This window comes from Notamacropus eugenii, chromosome 4, assembly GCF_028372415.1.
Source record: "Notamacropus eugenii isolate mMacEug1 chromosome 4, mMacEug1.pri_v2, whole genome shotgun sequence".
NCBI classification, from domain to species: domain Eukaryota; kingdom Metazoa; phylum Chordata; class Mammalia; order Diprotodontia; family Macropodidae; genus Notamacropus; species Notamacropus eugenii.
In genome coordinates, this window is record NC_092875.1 from 250,796,297 (window position 1) to 250,817,744 (window position 21,448).

The 21,448-nt window shown below is 37.5% G+C and overlaps 1 protein-coding gene across 4 annotated transcripts in view; it reads left to right on the forward strand.

The window, feature by feature from the left end:
• PSMA8 (proteasome 20S subunit alpha 8) overlaps window positions 1–21,448 on the forward strand; it is a 39,952-nt gene that overhangs the window by 4,612 nt on the left and 13,892 nt on the right. For all 4 annotated transcript variants that reach the window (XM_072604450.1, XM_072604451.1, XM_072604449.1 and 1 more), the window contains 2 exons: window positions 10,210–10,336; window positions 15,711–15,835. In XM_072604450.1, the coding sequence (XP_072460551.1) occupies window positions 10,210–10,336; window positions 15,711–15,835 (252 nt within the window). The remainder of the gene's footprint in view (window positions 1–10,209; window positions 10,337–15,710; window positions 15,836–21,448) is intronic.

Below are 21,448 nucleotides of genomic sequence, written 5' to 3' on the forward strand. Positions count from 1 at the left end.
AAAGTATACAAATTCGTATCAGCTGAATATCTGCTAAGGTTGCATTTTCCCAATCTTTTTGCTCTATGCCTATACAAGCCAAGGAATAAAAAAGGACCAGGTTTTTTTCTTCTTTTTTTCCTTGGGTACTTATATATTATGGAATTCCAGAACTTCCTCTTCCTTCTCCCTACTTCCGTCTTTTTTTCCCTTCCCTCATTCTCTGTGAGAGAGATGTATATTTTTATGTGTGTGCACATATGTACATGTTTTATGTATGTAAATATTTCATAGGCATATGTAAAATTTCAGAAGTCTGTGGAACAGCTAATTGTTATTCACTCATTTTTCTTCCCTTTTCTTACCTGGGTAAATCATGGTAAAAAGATTTAATTAATTCACTTTCACTAAGTATTTCATGTGCAAAGTGCTGAAAAAAATAACACTTGGAAGAAAAATGAGGTTGTTTTTTTCAAGTCATCCTATAATATTTTTAAATTAAATAGCACTCCAAAGTTTTACTTCTGTTTTATGAGTAATTTATTTTTTTTATAATGATAAGTTTAAGAAAAGTCTCCTGTGCCTTAAACCAAAAGGGGGCTATTTTGATAGAAATGTTTCCTAACCCCTCCCAGTATGGTAAATAGCATCTGGCTAGAAAATACTACCCAGGTTTCAGAGCTGAAAATCAAAGGAGTAATGGGAGAAGACTGAGGTGTAATAAGAAACCACTTTGGCTCATTTAAAATGTTTTAGAAATGCCATAGAACTGATGGATGGCTCCTTTGTAATGAGCTGTAAAAGGGTAAGGATATAAAAATACCTATATTGGGTATTTTTAAAGATACATTACAAGCTTGAGACAGTTTTATCTCAGTGGATTCTGAAATTACAATTTATGTCTTTGTATGGCATTATTCAGTATGTTTCTTTGAGGGTGCAATGACCTTTTTTACATAGTGTAAAGTTTATAATGACACTTGTTTAATAAGAATGCTGGAATAGTAGTATAGGAGGAGAAAAATAATTAGGATGAGCCAAGACTAGCCAAGCATAGACCAGGGTATGGATGAGATACTTGATTCCATTAATGTGGATACCAAATCTATCCATTTATGCTGATCATGGCTTCCTCTATGCCTTTTTGCATAAAATAGATGAGACATTTTTAGGTAAAAGGTGTTCCCTTAATTGCGGTTGAAAAAGAGATGGTAAGGTAAATATTTTTGGCCTTTGCTTCCTTCTTGTAAGTTAACTAACAATATGACTTGAAACAAGAGACCTGGCTTCTTTTTTCCTCAATTTCTTGTTCTCTAACACTTGTATAAAGATCTGGTAAAGCTGTGTGACTCTAGGCAAATTGCATACCCCTGTTTGCCTCAGTTTCCTCATATGTAAAATGAGCTGGGGAAGGAAATAACAAAACATTCCAGTATCTTTGCCAGGAGTTGGACACAACTGAAATGACTGAACAGCAGCTGGTTGGCATATTAAGTTTTAGCCAGGTGGTACTGGTTAACAATAACTGGTAGAGATATTAAGCTTTTTTTCCCAGAAGGAAATGACTCCTTTACAACATTTTTTATCAGATTTTCCTTTTTTTTTCTTCATCAGATCTCAGATATAGAGATGAAAGGGACCTTGGAAACTATTTAGTCATACCTCTTGGTTTTAAAATTGGGACAACTGAGAGACCTGAGTGACTGCCCCCAAGGTCACACAGGTTGAATCAGTGGTAGGATTTGAACTCACATGTAGAGTGGATAAGACACTGGATTTGGAGTCTAGTAGCCTGGATTCAAACCCTGCCCTCAACACTTGCTAGATTGTGTGCCTCTGGGCAAGTTAAAATTTTTCTAGGTCTATTTCCTCATCTGTAAAATGAGAGGATTGAGTAAATGGCTTCCCAGAACATCTTCTAGCTCCAAATCTGTTATCCTCTTTATATGGCTTGTAATGTATGTAGCCACTAAGTGCTACTTCAGAGTCCTTGGTATATCTTTCTTTAGCAATCTCTTTACTGTTGAGTTTCATTCTAACCATCTATACCATCCAGTCTGGGTCCTGCTTTCTGTTTACCTTTAGCTCCCAGATTTTCTTGCTCTCTTCTTAAGATACTATTACCATTCAGCTTCCAGTCTTCCTCTGCCTAAAATCCTACCTTCATATTTGGGGACTTCAACATCCATGTTGATATGGGAGCACTTTTATATGGTTGTTAATTGCTTGACTTCTCTAGAGGACTGCCTGTTCATAGCCTTTGACCATTTATTTATCTGTTGAGAAATGGTTCTTATTCTTATGTGGGGCATCTTAGAAGTCATCAGTAGGTTAAAACTGCTTAAAAAAAGACAGAAGTCATTAATAGCATAAAACTGCACTAAGACACTTGGGGACACCCCCGACACCCTGTACATTTGAATTAATTTCCTTTAAATTTTCTATGTAAAAATTCCCCACAAAACTTGGATATCAAATTTTTATCAAGAAAAAATGTCCTGCAAAGATTTTTCCCAGTTAATAATTCTCTTCTCACTTTTAACTGCATCAGTTTTGTTTGTGCAATAGTTTTTTTATTTTATATAATCAAAACTGTCCATTTTTTTCTGTTCTCAATTCTTGTTTGCTCAAAAACTCTTCTATCCAGAGTTGTTTGCAAAAGGCATTTCTTTCCTTGCTTATTTAATTAATGATGAGATTTTTACATGTAGGTAGTTTTGTCCATTTGGGGTTGATTTTGGTGTGTAGTCTGAGATACTGGTCTAAACCTGAGAGCTACCAGGCTGCTTTTTGTTAAATAGTGAATCCTTGCTCCAATAATTGGGGGTCTTTGAATTTATTGAACATTGAACTCATATGCTAACCTCTTCTATAGATCAGCTTTTGTATTTTTTAACCAGAAATAAATCACTTTTATGATGACTGTTTTGTTCTACAGTTTGAGATAGGGTATTGCTAGCTCCCCCTTCTTTTTTTTTTTTTCCCTTCATTATTTCCCTTGAGATCTGTGACCTTTTTTTTCCTCCAGATTAATTTTTTAACTTTGTTTTTCAGGCTCTATAAAATAGTCCTTTTGTTGTTTGGCATAGAATTGAGTATGTAAACTAATTTAGGTAATGTTATCATTATTCTCCTGGAACACCCCAAAACATGGACATTTAAATAGACCTTTAAGTATTGTCTTTATTTCTGTAAAGAGTAGTTTGTGGATGTATTCCTCCAATTCCTGTGTGTGTCTTGGTAGCGTCTTGGCAAATGTTTATACGTTCTATTGTTTTGAATAGAGTTTCTTTCTCTTCCTGCTAAGCTTTGTTGGTAATATAAAAGAAGGCTGATGATTTGTATGGGTTTATGTTATGCCCTGCTACTTCAGTTTTTTTTAGTTGACTCTCTAAGGTATTCTAAGTAAAGCACTATGTCATCTACAAAAAAAAAAACTTGGTTTTGTTTTCTCTTTTATTCTTCCTTCAATTTCTTGTTCTTGTCTTATTGCTATAGGAGGCATTTTGTATAGCTCCCACAAAATCATTGTGATAATATAATGGACGCCTTTACATATTATTAGAAGGGCCTCAAACATTTCTCCATTATATATAATACTTGCTCTTAGTTTTAAATAGTTGCTGTTTATCATATTAAGGAAAGGTTCATTTATTCCAGCACTCAGCACAATCCCTGGCACAAAGTTTTGTGTTCGTCCTCCGTTGCCAAAGAAGACATGCCATCAGAGAAATGATGACATGACTTGCAGTTGACTTTGTTTTCAGTGAGGGAGGGCTGTGCAGGTCACCAGCCTCATGTTTTCTCCTGAGCCATCTGAATCCAGTGACCAGATACTCCCCAGGATGCACTGGGAGACCTTGGGCCCTTTAGACCACTCACTTAGGGTGAGGTAATGCCCATTCATTGAATAGGCCTGTTTAAAAAGTAGCCAGGGCATGGCCCCTTTAATGAGGCCAAGAAAAAGAAAGACATCAGGCTGGGAGGGAAACAGCAACAGTTACCATGGATAATCAGGGGCCCATTGGTGTCCCAGCTTCAGAGTGGAGTAGGTTTAAGGTTTTGGGAAAGGACAGGACACGACAGGGAAGGAAAAGAAGAGGAGGGGAGCCAATAAAACCCAAGTCACTTGGGCATCTTTTGGCCATCCAAATTGAGGAGAAGGAGGGGGGGGGGGGAGGCAGACAGGAGAGGAGGAGTTGAGTTACCCAGCCAGCTGCGTCTACTCACAGGATTATGTTTGTCCTTCTTTGCCAAAGAAGACATCATGGTCATTTGCGCTTGACTTTATTTTGAGTGAGGGAGGGCTGTGCAGGTCACCAGCCTCATTTCTCCTCCCCTGGCACAAAGTAGGCGTAGGCACTTTGTAAATGCTTATTGGATTGGAATGGATTATTGGATTGGATTCCTGTTTTTTCACTGAAGTATTAAAGTATATTTTGTCAAGGTATTTTTCAGCATCTGTTGATGTGATCATGTGGGGGTTTTTTCCGTTGTTGTTAGTAACATGATCTTCTTCCTTGAAAAATTGGTCTGCCAAACACTTTCACTATCAGAAAAGAACAATGAATTGAATACCTAAAAATACTATAAAAGCAACAAATCAGAAGTCCTAATGAAACACAAAAATAGAAATTCAACAAAGTCAAAGAAAAAAATTAAACTGCAGGACAAAAAAAGACGATTGATAAAACTAGGAAATTTTAAAAATAAGCTAACTATTCTGATTTTTAAAAGAGAAAAACCAAATTACCAGTATCAAAAATTGGAAAAGAATTCACAACAAATGAAGAGAAAATAAAGGGGAATTATTAGAAACTTTTTCCAACTCTATATGGCAATAGCTTGATAATTAAATGAAGTTGATGATTGTTTACAAAATTTTTAAATGTGAACATTAAATAGTATAAGAAATAGAGAATGTAAATAACCCTAAAAAAATAAATTGATCCAACTATAAATGAACTCCTCCTCTATTATCAAAAATAACCCAGGACCAGATGTATTTATGAAATAAATCTCTCAAACATTTAAAGAAAAATTAATCCTAACATTATCTATTTGCTAAAATAGAAAAAAGGATCCTACCAAACTTATTTTATGATATAAATAACATTTTGGTTGCTTTAAACCAGTGGGAAAGAAAATGGAGGGGAAAAAACATCCTCGAAAAATAGTCTCATGGGGCTCTGAAGTCCCTGACACCCTTTCAGGGTGTTTGCAAAGTCAAAACTATTTTCATAATACTAAGATATTATTTACCTTTTAAAATCCTCTTTCTTTTTCTAACTACGTACCTATGTAAGGCCAGATTTTCTTCTTATATTTTAACCAAAACAACATATCAAAGAGTTTAAATACAGAGGCTGATATGGAAATCCAGCTGTTTTCTACTAAACCAGACATCAGAAATATGCAAAAATATGTTAAACAATGCCAGTCTAATAATTTGTTTTTTAGTTTGTGGGAATATAGTTTTTAAAAGAAACAAGTATGTTACCATGAATGGGTTAGTGTTATTTTCAAGTGAATTAATAAATATTTTTAAAGATTTGTTACTTTTAGTTTCTAATACAGTAAATATTTATAGATATAACCCATATTGGTATCCTCATTAATTTTTAAGAGTGTAAAGGGGTCTTGAGACCAAAAAGTTAGAGAACTACTGATAGAGAGATCAATATTTCATATGAATATTGACCAAAATTTTTTAAGTAGATTTTTTTTAATTAACAAGAATTCATTTTCTTTTTCTCCTACTTTCCCACTGGTGAAGGAAAATATGAAAAGAAAAATAAAACCCTTGTAACAAATATGTGTAGTCAAAACAAATTCCATGTCCAGAAATATGTTTCATTCTTAATATTAAATTTATCACCTCTAGGTCAGGAGGTGAATAGGCAAACTGAGTTTGTAATAAACATGCCAAAAGCAGTTCCAGTATTCCTTGAATTACCAGTATTACTTTGATACATAAGAGGAATAGAAAAAAGTAGCTTCATCTTACCCATTCCTCCAGTCAGTGATTATTAGCATTGATCGACATATTGAACAGGAAATGTCTAGAATTGGGATTGCTATGGTAAAATTGCTGAGCTTAGAAGTTAGCGAATAGATATGAGAACTATTGCCAACAAATTTAGTGTCATCAGGTAAGCTGAAGGTTAAAAAGTTGAATTGTTTCAGGATCATGATGTATCTGTTCAAAAAGGAAGCAGTATCAACAGCACTAGACAGTGATTTATTTGTGCTGGCTGAAATAATTGAATTGGTCTTCTTATCCTAGGCCTTTACAAATCTATTTAGTGCTTTGCACTTGTACCTTCAGTAAGTTGATCATGTGAAAGAGCTTTTTTTTTTTTTTTAATAAACACATTTTGTTTTTGTTTTGAGAAGCAGTCTGAGTGAAATGACTTGTCCAGGGTCACACAGCTAGTAGGTGTCTGAGGCTGAATTTGTAATCAGTTCCTTCTGACTCCAGGGCCAGTGCTCTATTCAATAGCTGCCCCTCAGGTAAAATACATTTTTTAAAATGTATAATATACCAATAATTCTTGGACTAAATGCTTTTCATTTAATAGAGAATATTTCACGAGAAGTTGGCTCCCAAGTTGAAGTTACTGTGAAATGTAACACTGTCATGATTTTGATTAGTGAGTAAGAATTAGCTTCCTCAGTTAATTGTAATGATGTGAATGAACAATTTAAGTCCATAATGCCTGGTGAGCTATGTGTCTCATTTTGTAGGACAGGAAGAGAAAACAATCTAGTTGGGTCCTTTTGAGTTAGCTTATTACCCAGTTAAAGTGAAAGATCACAAAAAATTGTACACCTTTGATCAGCACTGGGGTAAAAATTTGACATTTTGCATCTCATTTTTAAAGTTTGTATTTTTGAGGTAAATTTTTTTAGTTTTTTAAAATCGAGCTGTTTACAAATAAAAATAATGTCCTTTTACAACCAAGTATTCAACAAATGTTCCCTGGGTGCACGCTGCAATGAAATGTGACTCATATACTTGGGACTGTACTTCTTTCTAAACTATACAGAACACTGTGGAAGTATGAGTTATCATTATCATCACAAGAATTCCAGAGATAGATGGAAAGCCCCTTGTTGGTCCTCTCATCAAAACCAAACTAGCATCTCTTCTGCAATATCATTGACAAATAGTCTCCACTTGGAAACCTTCAAGGCTGGATAACAGGCACCTTTCCAAAGTAGTCTACTCTGTTTTGAGGAGAGTTTTTGGTTCTATCTACCAGAAATCTGTCTTTCTTTAACTTCGTCCTTATCTTACATTCTGGGGTCAAGTGGAACAAACTCTACTCTCATATTGTATGCCTTCAGATATCTCAAAGATAGCTCTTTCACCCCCCAAGTCTGTTCTCCAGGTTACAGATAGCTTAGTGAAGTTCCTGCCTGGCTTGTCCTCTCCCTTTGCTGCTGATAGATTGTGGACAGGCTCAAATAGTTCTTAGAAAGGAAGGGGGGATATCCCAAGAACAGAGTACCATGGAGGGGGGGACTAGGATCTCCTGGGCTGAATTTCAGTGACCCCTAAACATAAACTAAGAGAACAGCTTACCCACCCTTTGTGAGGTATCCCCAGACAGCTACTCTAAGGGGAGGGTTTGAGAGAAGGAAGAATAAATTGGGAGTTTAAGGGCACTGGCCCTGGGGTAGACTGTAGGAAAGGAAAAATAGAAAGGGGGGAAGACTGTGGAAGCTAAACTGCTTCTCTCTTAAGTCTCCCTGGAAGGGAGGTATATATTTGGAAATGAATATGATATAAAAGAAAAACAGTCATTAATAAAACTTGTATTTAAGAAGCACTTCCTTCTTGACTTTGTAGACTCTGGGTGCAAGAATTAGCAGACTGCTCAGTGAGAATCCCCATCATGTGAGTCAAGACTCAGCCATGTGTGGAAGGGGTACTGAGTGTACTGAGTTTGGAATCAGGATCTGGTTTCAAATCCTCCCTGTTACCTCTTGTGGCCTCAGCTTCCTCATTGTTGAAAATGAAGAATTTGGATTAATAATTTGTATTTAATTTGTTTTTATTCTGAACTTAGCAAACACCAAATTAGAGGACTGCATGTGAAACTATAGATTTCTGTCATAAACAACTTACTTTTCTTTTTTTTTTAAGAATGTACCTCCAATTATTTCCCTAAAATGAAGTTTTATATGACCATGCCACTCTAGCTCTTTAATTTTTATTGACTGACTTCCTTACACAATCAATTTCAGTGACTCCCTGTTGTCTTTAGGATCAAAGTAGCCCCTTCACCCCCTGGCCCCAATCTACCCTTTCAACTTTTCATATAGCCTGCCCTTCTAGCAGCCTGTAGTACAGTTAGACTGGCTACCTTGTTCTTCGCATAGAGCTCTCCATTCCCATGCCTGAAATGTATTCTCTGCTCACTTTTACCTATTAGAATTCTTTACTTTCTTCAAAACTCAATTCATCTGCCACCTTTGCTACATGAATATAGCCTTTCCTGATCCCCTAGATGCTAATGCCCTCCCTTACACAAATTAGCTTGTATTCATTTTATATGTTCTTATGCATGTATATTCTCCCACTCATCCCCAGTAGAATATAATTGACTTCAGGGGCACGGCCTGTTTTTTTCTTGTATTTATTTTCCCACTAACTAGCACAGTACCTACTTTTGATTGAATGATAGTCCTATAGGATGGTGATATCAAACTCTAATAGAAATGGGGGCCACTGAATCAGGATCCTTGTGGACCACATATTGACTTAGAAAACACATGTTCTTATTTATATATATTTTTTGTAAATATTTATTTTGTTAAGTATTTCCCAGTGACATTTTAATCTAGTTTGTGCTGCACTCAGGAATGTTGTAGGCTGCTTGTTTGACTCTGAAGTAGGGACTTCTACCTATCCTAGAAACGTAATTGCCAGTAGCATTCATTCTTACAGCATTTAAAGATTTGCAGATCAATTTCCCAAATATCTCATTCAGGCATTACAATAACCTTGGCCATCAGTTGCTGTCATCCCCATTTTATAAAATGATGAGGAAATTGAGGTAGATAAAAGTTAAGTGACTTGCTCAGGGTCATACTGAAGCCAGATTTGAGATCTGTTTTCCTGACTCCAGGCCATGTTCTATTCATTGTGCCACGGAACTGCTTCTGAACATAGAGAATTTACTCCTTTTTTTTCTTTGTGGCAGAGTGGGTAGAGTGCAGACTTGAATCAGGAAAACCCAAGGTCACATCCTGCCTTGGGTGCTTAGTAAGCCATATGACACATTAGCAGCCCCTGTTTCACAATGGCATGAGGATCCTTTTTGGATTTCTAATTAAAAACATATTTGTCATCTCTTTCTCACCTGTTTGCTTAGTACTTTTTAATTTTGTTGTGCTCATCTGTTTTCTCCTTTACATTCACCCTCCATATCAGTGGATGTGAAAAAACTAAATCCATTATTTTATTCCTCCATTTATGATAACGAGCATATTTGCATGATGATGTCCTCTGACATCTCCCATTTATAAACAATATGGTCTTTCCAACTAAACTGCCTTCAGCATTTAGTTTGAGAAAGCAGGCAGTTATTTGCATCAGATTAGGCATATTTGAACATCAGATGTCCCATGCTTACTTTAATGTCTCTTTTACACACTCATCAAAAGCTATTAGTGCCAAATCCTCAGTGTCCAAGGCAGGATGTAAGGGATTAACAGCCAGTTGATATCCCTTCTCAACAAATAGATCCACTAATAAGAGAACTGGTCAAGACACAAGGTCAAGAGACTTGAGAAAGAATGGAAACCAAGGCAGGGAGAAAGCAGGGCAACCAGCAATAGAACCAGAGTGGAAAACCAGCAATTCAGTCAAGGTGTAGTAAAAAAAAAAAAAAAATGCTGATTATCAGAATTCTATCAAGAATTCTATCTAGAGCTTTCTTTTGGAAAGGTTCCATGCTTCTCCCATGGCTGCCTTTCTTTGTTTAATCCTGAAAGACACAACTCATGGGGAAAGGGTAATTTAGACCTAACTATAGATGTTTAGGAAAAGCAACAGAAAAAAGGATATCAGGCCCAGCAGCAGAGCACGTTTTGTCATCCTTGGCTTCACTCATTAAAGTACTTGCCTAAATATACATAAAAATTTTCCTTAAGTGAATAATTATAAATGCTGTGTTTATTATTAGAACTACTAACCTTCTTTGTCTTTATGTGACTTAGGTTGGCATTCGAGGCACTGATATAGTTGTGTTGGGAGTAGAAAAAAAATCTGTTGCTAAACTTCAAGATGAAAGAACCGTAAGGAAGATCTGTGCCCTCGATGACCACGTCTGCATGGCTTTTGCAGGTATTTATGGGCCAAGCTTGAATAGATGTACACAGGTATAGCTTACTCAAAGAATTTGCAGTAGCAAAGCCACTATTGTGGAATTGCATTTGATGATCTCACCTACATGGCTCCATTATCTGGACAGGGGCTACATGGGCATATTATTATAGATAATTCAAACTCTTCATTTGAACCCGTTAGTTTTTTCAGGTATTTATGGGCCAAGATTAGAGATATAAGAGGATAGTTGGTCAGTGCAATTTGCAATGGCAAAGTCACAGTTGTAGAATTGGTTTTAGTTTTCTGCATGGAAAATTTACCCTGTCATCATGGTTGAATAATAATAGCTAATTTTATTTTATCTTCACAACAACCAAAGGAGGTAGGTAAGGATAATGTGGTCTGGTGGAAAGAGTGCCTTGTAGTCAGAACACCTTGGTTTGAGTTCTACTTCTGCCACTTATCACTGTGAGATAATAAGGCGATTCATATAGCTTCTTGAGCCTCAGTTTCCTCCTCTATGAAATGGGAACCACCATATTTGCCCAGCCTATCCTCACAGGGTATGCTTGTTGGGAACAGATAGAATAATCGATAGAAAAGCCCTTTATAATCTGTTATGCAAGCATGAGGCATTTTTAGTATGCATATATGTGATATCTGGGTTGATTTTCCTGTTGGTACAGCAAGGTTCCTTCCCAACGTTTTTGGGTCATGGATCTTTGTTGAAACCTATAGGTGTCTCCTTTCAGAACTATGTTGTTGTTCTTTTGTGTCTGACTGTTTGACCCCATGGACCCTATTGTCCATGGGTTTTTCTTGACAGAAATACTGGAGTTGTTTACCATTTCCTTCTCCAGTGTGGATTAAGGCAAACAGGTTAAGTGAGTTGCACACAACTAATAGGTGAGTCTAGATTTGAATTTCCTGATTCCAGGCCCAGAGTTCTATCTACTGAGCTACATAGCTGCCTCCTCAGAATATTGCTTGTATATACAGAGTATTTTCAAAACAAAAACATAGTATTACAAAAGAAATCAATTATATTGAAATACATTTATAAAAAATATTCAAGTTCACAAACCCAAAGAAAAGAACTCTCTCACTTTATGGGAAAGATCAGGAAATCCAGGATGGTCTACCTATGGAAATCAGAGGAAAATACAGAGCAATTTTGGAAACTTGTAAAAATATAAATAACTTTAGAATGTACAGAATTGGTTAATTTCTATTCAGCTTTAGCACCTGCTGGATTTAGAGTACTGTGCTAGGTGCTGGGAGAAAAGCAAATTTTAGACTAGACAGTCAGTCTGGAAGGAAAAACTGATTTCTCTGGTTCTAAATAGATCCTCTAAAAACAGATAAACCCTAACAAGTTTACATATTCTTTGAAAATGAAATCTGCCTTGAAGTTGTCATTCTCTCACTTTAATAAATTAATAGGAACCATTACATTGCAGTTACTGTGTGCTAAGCACTTTACAGTTATTTCATTTGATTCTCACAAGAACCCTGGGAGGTAGATGCTGTTATATTCCATGTCTGACAGATGATCAAACTGAGGCAAACAAAGGTGAAGTGACTTGCCCTGGGTCACCCAGCTCATAAGTGTCTGAGGCCAGTTTTGAACTCAGGAATTCCATCTTGGCACTCTTATCTGATATGCCACATAGCTGCCCCCCCCCCCCCCCACTAATAACTAAAAAACTCTGATTCCCTCTTCTCTACTGTCACTTAAAATACAAGCTCATTTACTAGTATTTAAGGTTCTAGTAGTAACCTGTTTCCAAAGTTCCAAAACGTTCTAGTCTTATTGCACTCTAATTCTCCTTCACATACTATAAATTCTGGACAGATGGACTGCTAGCTGTTGGTCACATTTTAACATGACATCTACCTTTGTTTATTTGGCCAGGCCTCCTACACCTGTGATAGATATTCTTTAAGAGTCCTTCATGACTCAGTTTAGGTGCTATCTCTCCTTTGCTCACATTGCATCCTCCCCTGTGTAATACTTTGAGTGTGTACATCTTATCCCCTAATTAGTGCTGAGTTCCTTGAAGAGAAGAAATTCGTCATTATTTTTATCTTTATTATCCCTTGGACCTCCCATAGTACCTTGTATATAGGATGCATTTAGGAAAGACTTGTTGAAGACTTTTCAATTAAAAGCTTAGGTTTGTTTTGGTAAATTTGGGGGGTATTTTTTTTTTGTTTTCCTCACTCAAAATATGTAATATACTGAAAATGTTTCTTTTTTCTTAAACATATTGCTCAAAAATATGTATTTATTCTCTTTTACTCCATACATAACATTCTGTCTGCCAATTAAAAAATAGGCAGATGGAATATTTTTTACTTTTCCGGTCATTTTTTAAATCAAATTGAGATCTTAATATAGTGAGAAATGCTAAAATGTTTTTTTTCTTCTCTCAGTAACTAAATCAGTCTCTCTTAGCACAGTAGTCAGTTAGCTATAGTCATTAATTCTGAGGTCTTTTGCATTCTTGATACAGTTCTATAAATGATGTTTAATGTGACCAGGAAAAATGCATGCATGATAAATCATAGTGTGCTGAAAGTTGCAAGGGATCTTGTCAACGCTCCATTTTATAAATTAAGATCTGAAGAGATTAAGGGACTTACTTGAGGTTAAAGTATAAATATGACTCCATAGGTACATTTAGGTTAGCTTGGGTGCCATCCAATTTATTTATAGTATTCTACATTTTTCACTTTTTATCAAATTATGTGATTTTCAGAATTGAAGTTATTTAAATTTTACATTTTTCAGTTAAACTGCTTCTTAATGAATCTTTTTATTAAATTCTTTATTAATAGTTTAGTTTTGTCATTGAAGCCAGAGCAGTTGTTTGTGGAAAAGTAATATCAGAAGCACAGTGGAGCTAGTTGGACTAAACTTTTTATAAAATGCCATGATTAGCTGTTCTAAATGAGCACTTACTACTTATGTTTAATTATGAGGCTGCAGAAGAACATACAGAAAACATTAGTTAGGCAGCAATTTCAAATCCCTGGGTGAATGTAGCATTAGAAATCAGTGTTTAGAGTTTTCCAAAAAGAGTAAACACAGTGAAAAGAATACAAGGCCCAGCAAATAAATGTTTGAGTAAGTTCTCATGCCAGTGTGCCTTCTTCTGAATCAGTAGTATGTATCACAAAGCTAGTCTCTCTTCCATTTTCCCCAAGCGAATGTGATCTTAGTCTTTATTAGTCAGTATATGATAATCCTAAACAAATTCTGTCCTCTTCAGACCACATCTGGGGCAGGAGTTGTGTCATATGAGAGACAGTCAAAGGAGATATGGGGTTGTTCATAAAGTTAGAGAGGACCTGGACCTGGTAGTTGTCTTCAGATGTTGGCTTGTCTGTGTTGAGGAGCAATTAGATGTATTCTTTGTGAATTTGGAGGGCAGAATAGGGACAAGGACCACTGGGTGGGATCAGCAGGGTGAGACCAAGAAGTTCCTAAAAATGTTAGTGCTGTCCAAAAGTAGAAGTGGCTGCTTTAGAATATGATAGTGAGTTCTCCAACAATGAAGGTAAGAGTACTTATGTACCAGCTACTATGTGCCCCTTGTAAATCTTTATTATTTGTGTAGATCTTAGTAGAACAAATCTTTACAAATATTAAGATCTTTATAAAAATATCTATGCATTCTCACAACCTTTGGAGGTAAGTGCTGTTATCACCATTTTACAGCTGAGGATGCTGAGGCAGACGGAAGTTAAGTGACTTGCCCAGGATCACACAGCTAGTAAATGGCTGAGGTTGGATTTGAACCCAGATCTTTTTGGCTCCTGGCCCAGTGCTCTATCTACTGTACCAAATAACCACCAAAGCTAGAAGATCGAAAAGTATTCCTCTAAATGAATGGTAGGGGGCTTGAGCTAGGTAACTGATACTCTAAGTTTTAAGATTCTGTCATTTTTAAATCTATAGAATTAAAGCACAATTTTTAAAAAGTGGTTCTACTGATAGTTATTGATGGTTGATAATGAGAGGTATAAATGGCATAGAAATACTGGTACATGAGCTGACTTAGATTTAACCCAGCTTTCTGGGGTTTTACTCCTCTCCCCAATTTTTATGCCCCCACTGCCGTCTGTTGTTTGATGACACTACACTACTCATCATCTTTTATCATCCTCCATAATATTTTGCACATGAGCTTCCTCTCCAAACCAATCTTGTCTTAGGCCACTATTTTTATGCTCTTGGCCAACTACATGTTGAGGTCATTTCTAGTGCAGATAACAGGTTATTTTAGCCCTTTTTCTATTTCTATAACTTAGGAGGTTCAAATCGTTGTTCTTGCCCTGTTGACCAGCAATAAACATATTTCTCAAGATCAGAATTTTCTTCCTGACTGGTGAACAAGAGAACATATGGAAGGAAGTAGAAGTAAAGAATAGGAGAAAACAATATTATTAAAGAGAAGGAGTGAGATTTTAGGAATATTGAGAAGGTAGAATAGTGTTGGTCACGTGCTATGAAAAAAATGTCTAAAATGTGTGGGCTTCCTGGAAAAGTTAATTGATATAGAAGAATACTGGACTAGTCGTTGATGTTTCAGTGATACTATGTTGGGAGTGTTGCAAGAATTATGTGAGAGAAAAAAATTTTTAATCTTTTGGAGGGCTGTAAAAGGAAAGTAGTTTCTTTGCTTTGCTTTACAGTGTTTCTCATTTAATCTAGGAGCAAATGTGATAAATCTCAGGTATATTCATGTAGAGGAGAAAATCAGTCAATGAGAATCAGTTTGAAGAATCAGATGCAATGGAAAAAATGTGTCTTCAGAATATATTAGAGTTCTGCTTCTGATCCTTATTAACTGTGTGTTAGTTGGACAATTAGAGATCTAGCAATATATTTCCATGCCTGTCTTTCCACAGCCTTTTTAACATTCAAATTGTCATCTTTGCCTGTATGTAGGGATGAATCCAAAGGGTTGTTTTAATTTTTTTGCCAGTATTATTAGTGATTTATTGTATGCTTTCAAATAGTCATTTAGAGTCTGTAATTATTTTTTTAAATTTCTATTACATAATGGCTCAGTATTATGTACTTTTGTCAATTCTATATATATCTTGAACATTAGGACTTTACTAGTGATGTTTGGTGTACCTATATTTCTACTCTCCAATTTTTTTGTACCTTCATTGATTTTATTCATGAAAAAACTTTTTAATTTTATATAATTGCAATTATCCACCAATAGTACTATTTTCTAGCAATGAGACTTAGAAGGAATGTGTAAACCCCACCTTCCTAGCAGTCTTTAAAAATAAGTACACTTTTTACCAAGGCTGACAAAATGATTTCCTTAAAAATGACACCACTTTTAATGATATATTGGGTATTTTGCAGGCCTAACCGCTGATGCTAGAATAGTAATTAATCAAGCCCGTGTGGAGTGCCAAAGCCATAAACTGACTGTGGAGGATCCGGTCACTGTAGAATATATAACACGTTTCATAGCAACATTAAAGCAGGTAAGCGCCTGTCTTTTTATCAGTTTTCTATCACATTCTTTCATGAATAGTCCCAGATTACCTTTCCTAATTGATAATAACAGTAATAATAACTAGTGGAGTGTAGGGTATGTTCAAGGAGGACCAGTACCTTTTGTTGTGATGGCTGCCTAGCCCTTTCCAGGGCTCTTTTCCACCTTTGATGTCCACCTGTTCCACCTAACTCTCAGCTGTGGCCCCAAGAAGCTGCAGCATGCGCAGTGGCCACACCCTGGTTAACTGTTTCGGCAGATGGGCCAACCAGGTTGAGGGTAACCAAGGGTTCTCAAACCCATTGGTGAGTTGGGGGTGATATCTACCCCAAGCATGTGAAGACTTCCTCTGGTGGAATGGATGGATGAGAACAATCTGTTCCAACAGCCATGAAGGCAGACGAAGCAGGTGATGAGGAGTGCTTAGAGCTTGGTTAGACGCCAAGGTCGTCCACTGCATCCTGAGCCATCACCAGCAATCTTGACTCTGTCCTGCCACGGGACTATGATGACTGGGGAGGAGAGAGTGAGGCTGACGACTTTGGGTAGTTCTGCGTCACTTAAATGTAATTTATGCACAATTCAAAAGACATTACCCATACTATTTCACTATTATGCCTCAAAGTCCTGTGGCAACAGGCAAGTGATGAGGCAGCAGGTGTGGATACAGTGGGAGCTGTAGTCACAACCTTGCACACAGGTGGCCCAGACCATAGGGTCATTTCTCACTGGAAGCAGCAGTGGGACTTGGCAGTCCCTTGGGTGTCTGAGCAGCCTTTTAAGGATTGCACTGCTCACCTCCTAGTGTAAGGAAGGGAGCTCGAAAAGGCACCCAAAACATTATCTGCTTACCTAACCCTGGCCTGATTACTGCAGCAGGCAGGGAATCCCACTGTGCATTTGAAACACAAAAAATGTACAAAATGTATGAAAACATCTGCAAAGATCATTCCACTAACTGTTGGCACATGGAACATGCATAAGCTAATAGACAACACAAAATCAAGTAGACCTGAAAGAACTGCTTTTGTTTGCAAGAGAACTCAATAGGTATCTCATCCAAATAGCAGCCCTGAGTAAAACAGGGTTGGCAAATGAAGGCAAGCTTACTGAATTTGGAACTGGATACACCTTTTTCTGGTGTGGCCATAGTGAAAGGGAGCGCTAAAAAGCTGGCGTGGATTTTGCAATCAAAAATAATCTAGTCAGCAAGCTGGTATGCCTGCCAAAAGGAATGAATTACAGGCTCGTGACAATGCGATTGCCACTTGCAGGAGAACACCATGCCACTATCATCAGTGCCTATGTTCCCACCATGACAAACCTTTATGAAATTAAAGAAAAATTTTATGAAGACCTGGAGACCTTTATTTTCAATGTGCCAAAAGAGGACAGGTTTATAATTCTGGGTGACTTTAATGCTAGAGTAGTCTCAGACTACCAGACCTGGCAGGGAGTCCTAGGGAGGGATGGAGTTGTTAACAGCAACACCAATGGTCATTTACTGCTGAATACTTGTGTATAACATGACCTTCAGATCACCAACTCTGTGTTCTGTTTACCTAAACACAATAAAACTTCATGGATGCACCCTCGCAGCAAACATTGGCATCTAATAGACTATGTGATTGTAAGGAGAAGAGACAGACAAGATGTGAGAGTGACAAAGGCTATGTGTAGTGCAGAGTGCTGGACTGATCATAGACTTATCCTTTCCAAGCTAAATATTTGCATTCATCAAAAGCACTACCCTCAAGGCAAAATGACTACCCAAAGAATTAATGTCAACAAATTAGAGCTATTCTCTGAGTGTGAACAGTTTGTTGCTGACTTGGAGGGAAAGTTGAGCCAACACATAGTGGGCAAGAGTGGAACAGAAAAGGAGTGGGCAGGTTTCAGAGATTCAGTGTACAGCACTCCATTTGCTCATCTGGGTCAGAATACTCACAAAACACCAAGACTGGTTTGATGAAAATGGTGGGGAAATTGAGAAGCTGCTAAATGAAAAATGAGAACTCCACAGGATTTACCAGCAGGATAGTTCATCCACCTCTAAGAAGGCAGCATTTAATTCCATCAAAAGCAAAAGTACAAACAAAGCTTAGACAGATGCAGAATTTCTGGCTCAGTTAGAAGGCAGATGAAATTCAGTTTTATGCTGATAATAAAAATCCAAAGCACTTTAATGATTCCCCGAAAGCTATTTATGGACCAAAAACCTATGGTGTATCACAACCACTCAGTGTTGATGGAGCCACATTGATTAGTGATAAGGATATGATCCTAGAGAGATGGGCTGAACGCTTCCATAGTGTTCTCAATAGACCATCATCAATCAATGCTGAGGCCATTGACTGTTTACCTCAGGTTGAAGTCAATCCCTCCTTAGCTGAACTTCCCATTGAAGAAGAGGTTTTGAGGGCCATTAGGCTCCTTTCATGTGGCAAAGCATCTGGTGCTGATTCTATTTCAGCTGAGATTTACAAGGTAGGGGAACCATTGCTCATACAAAAACTGAAATTTTCTAGGTTATATGGCAAGAGGAGGTTATCCCCAGGAGTTCAAGGATGCCTCCATGGTTCATCTCTATAAAGGTAAAGTGAATAGATTATCCTGTGACAGTCACAGGGAGATCTCTCTCTTAGTCGTTGCTGGCAGAGTTCTTGCTAGAGTTCTTCTTAATAGGCTGATCCTTTACCTGGAAGATGGTCATATACCTGAAAGCCAGTGTGGCTTCAGAAAGGGCTGAGAAACAGTCAATATGGTATTTGCTGTCCGACAACTCCAGGAGAAATGCCAGGAGCAGAACAGAGAGGTCTGTACACAACATTTGTATATCTGATCAAGGCCTTTGACACGTGAGGGCTCATGGAAAACTATGTCAAAATTTGATTGCCCGGAGAAGTTCATCAGTATTGTACATCAATTTCATGATGGCATGTTTGCCTGGGTTCTGGATAATGGACAGTGCTCCCATGCCTTCTCAGTCACCAATGGAGTGAAACAGGGCTGTGTGGTTGCTCCCATGCTTTTTAGCATGATGTTTTTCGCCATGTTGACAAATGCTTTCAGTGAGGATGAATATGACATCAAGGTCAACTACCTCACTGATGGCAAGTTCTTCAATTTATAAAGGCTACAAGTCAAGACCAAAGTGGAGGGAATGTTAGTGCATGATTTTCTGTTTGCAGACGATTGTGCGCTCAGTGCAATCTCTGAAGCTGAGATGCAACAAAATATGAATCAGTTCTCTGCTGCCTGTACTAATTTTGGCCTAATAAATAACACCAAGAAAATGCAGGTCCTCCAGCAGCCACCACCACACCATCCATATGTGGAACCATCGATTACAGCAACTGGAGAAGTTTTGAATGCTGTGGATAAGTTCACTTACCTTGGTGTAGTATGCTTTCCAGGGATGTACATACTGACAATGAGGTTGATGCACACATTGACAGAGCTAACTCACTGTTTGAGAGGCTCCGAAAAAACATTTGGGAGAGAAGAGGTATTACACTGACTACCAAACTGAAGGTCTACAGAGCCATGGAAACATGAACAGTCTACCAGCGCCATGCCAAGAAACTGAATTGCTTTCATTTGAACTGTCTTAGGAAGATTCTGAGGATCACCTGGCAGGATAAGGTACCAGACACTGAAGTTATTGCTCGTGCTGAACTGCCAAGTATTCAAACTATGCTTCAGAGAGTGCAACTCTGATGGACTGGTCACATTATTCGAATGCAAAATGTATGCTTGCCAAAACGACTGTTTTATGGAGAACTTGTATGGGGCAGGCGATCACATGGTGGCCATAAGAAATGATACAAGGACATTCTCAAGGTCTCTCTAAAGAGCTTTGGATTTGACTGTGCACCATGGGAGACAGTGGCACAGGACCACTCAGCATGGTGTGTCCACATCAGAAAGGGTGCTGTGCTCTTTGAGCAAAGCAGAATTGAGAAAGCACAAAGTAAACGCAGGATGTGCCAATTCGGGGTATCCACCCCAAATATTCACACGGACTATCTGTGCCCAACAATCTGTGATAGAGCATTCCAAACTCGTATTGTTCTGACCAGCCACAGTTGAACACACTGAAATTTTACTCTATCATGATGATGTCATTTTGGTCCTCTTTGAAGATGAAAGCTAACAACAAATAATAACTAGCACCTTTCCTCATTAATAACAACAATAAATAGCACTTACATAGAACTTTAAGGTTTACAAAGTTCTTTACAAATATTAACTCATTTTATTCCCACAACACTGGAAGGTAGGTCCTGTTATTATATCCATTATATCCTCATTTTACAAATGAAGAAACTGAGGCAGGCAGATTAAGTGACTTGCCCAGGGTCCCACAACTAGGAAGTATCTGAGGTTGTATGTTGAACTCCATTATGAAACTTCTTAGACCTTTCTTCTAACTAGTTAATTCCAGGTTCCATGAAGGTAAGAACTCTCTCTAGTTTAGCTTTGAATTTACCCCTCTAACACCTAGAATAGTGCTGTATAGGAACTATTTGATAAATGATTGCTCAGTTGGATTAAACAGAATGTTTTACCAGTATTTTCAAGCCACCTGTTTGTCAGTACCATCTGCAAGTCCTATGAGCATCTGAATCTAAGCATGTCCAAATTGGAACTCTATTCCCCCACCCCTAACAAAATCATGACTTAATCTTCCCTTTTCTGTTCCCACTTTGATAGTCATTAGCCAGGTCCAGTATATTCTGCCTTTGCAGCATTTCTCTCTATTTACATCATCCTGCCTCTTAAGCTCGGGACCTCATCCTTCATCACTTGGACTCTACTGCATTATCTTCTCTCAGTCTTTCTCTTCTTCCTTCTATCCTGCACACAACCTCCAAAATAATCTTTGTAAGGCACAAATTTGAGCATGTTTACACCCTGGTACTCCCTATTTCCTCTAGTATATATAGACTTTTTTAGTCTGCTTTATAAAGCCCCATATAGTACTGAATTTAGAGTCAGAGGAACAGATTCTAAGCCACTATTGATTTATGGGACCTGTATGTAGAAGTCACCTCTTCTAGGCTAAGTCTTGATTTTCTCATCTTTAAAATGAGAAGATTGGCTTAGATGACCTGTAAGGTTCCTTCTGGCTTCAGTTCTGCTATGCTTTAATCTGGCTCCAATTACTCCCCTTTGTGTACTCTACATTCCAGCCAAACTGGAATGCCAGACTTATTTGCTGTTCTCCAAACTTGGCAATCTATATCCTGTTTCCATACTTTTTGTGCAGGCTGTCTGCTATGACTGGAATACAGCCCTTTCTCCCAATTGCCTATTGGATATTTCAAAACTGTATGTCCCAGACATATCTCCAACTCATCTTGTACAAAATCAGACTCTGTGAAATCATTCTTACCTATCTTTTTTTTTTTAATCAGCACCATCCTCTTCTAGTCTACCATGTTTTTAACGTAGGCATTACTTTCACTCCAGTTATCCAGTCATTCACTGGATCTTGATGTTTCTGTCTTCACAGTATCTTACATCTACCTCATTCTATATACTTTGATACTATCACTTTCTATAGGATGTCAATCACTTCTTTTAATTGATGTCCCTA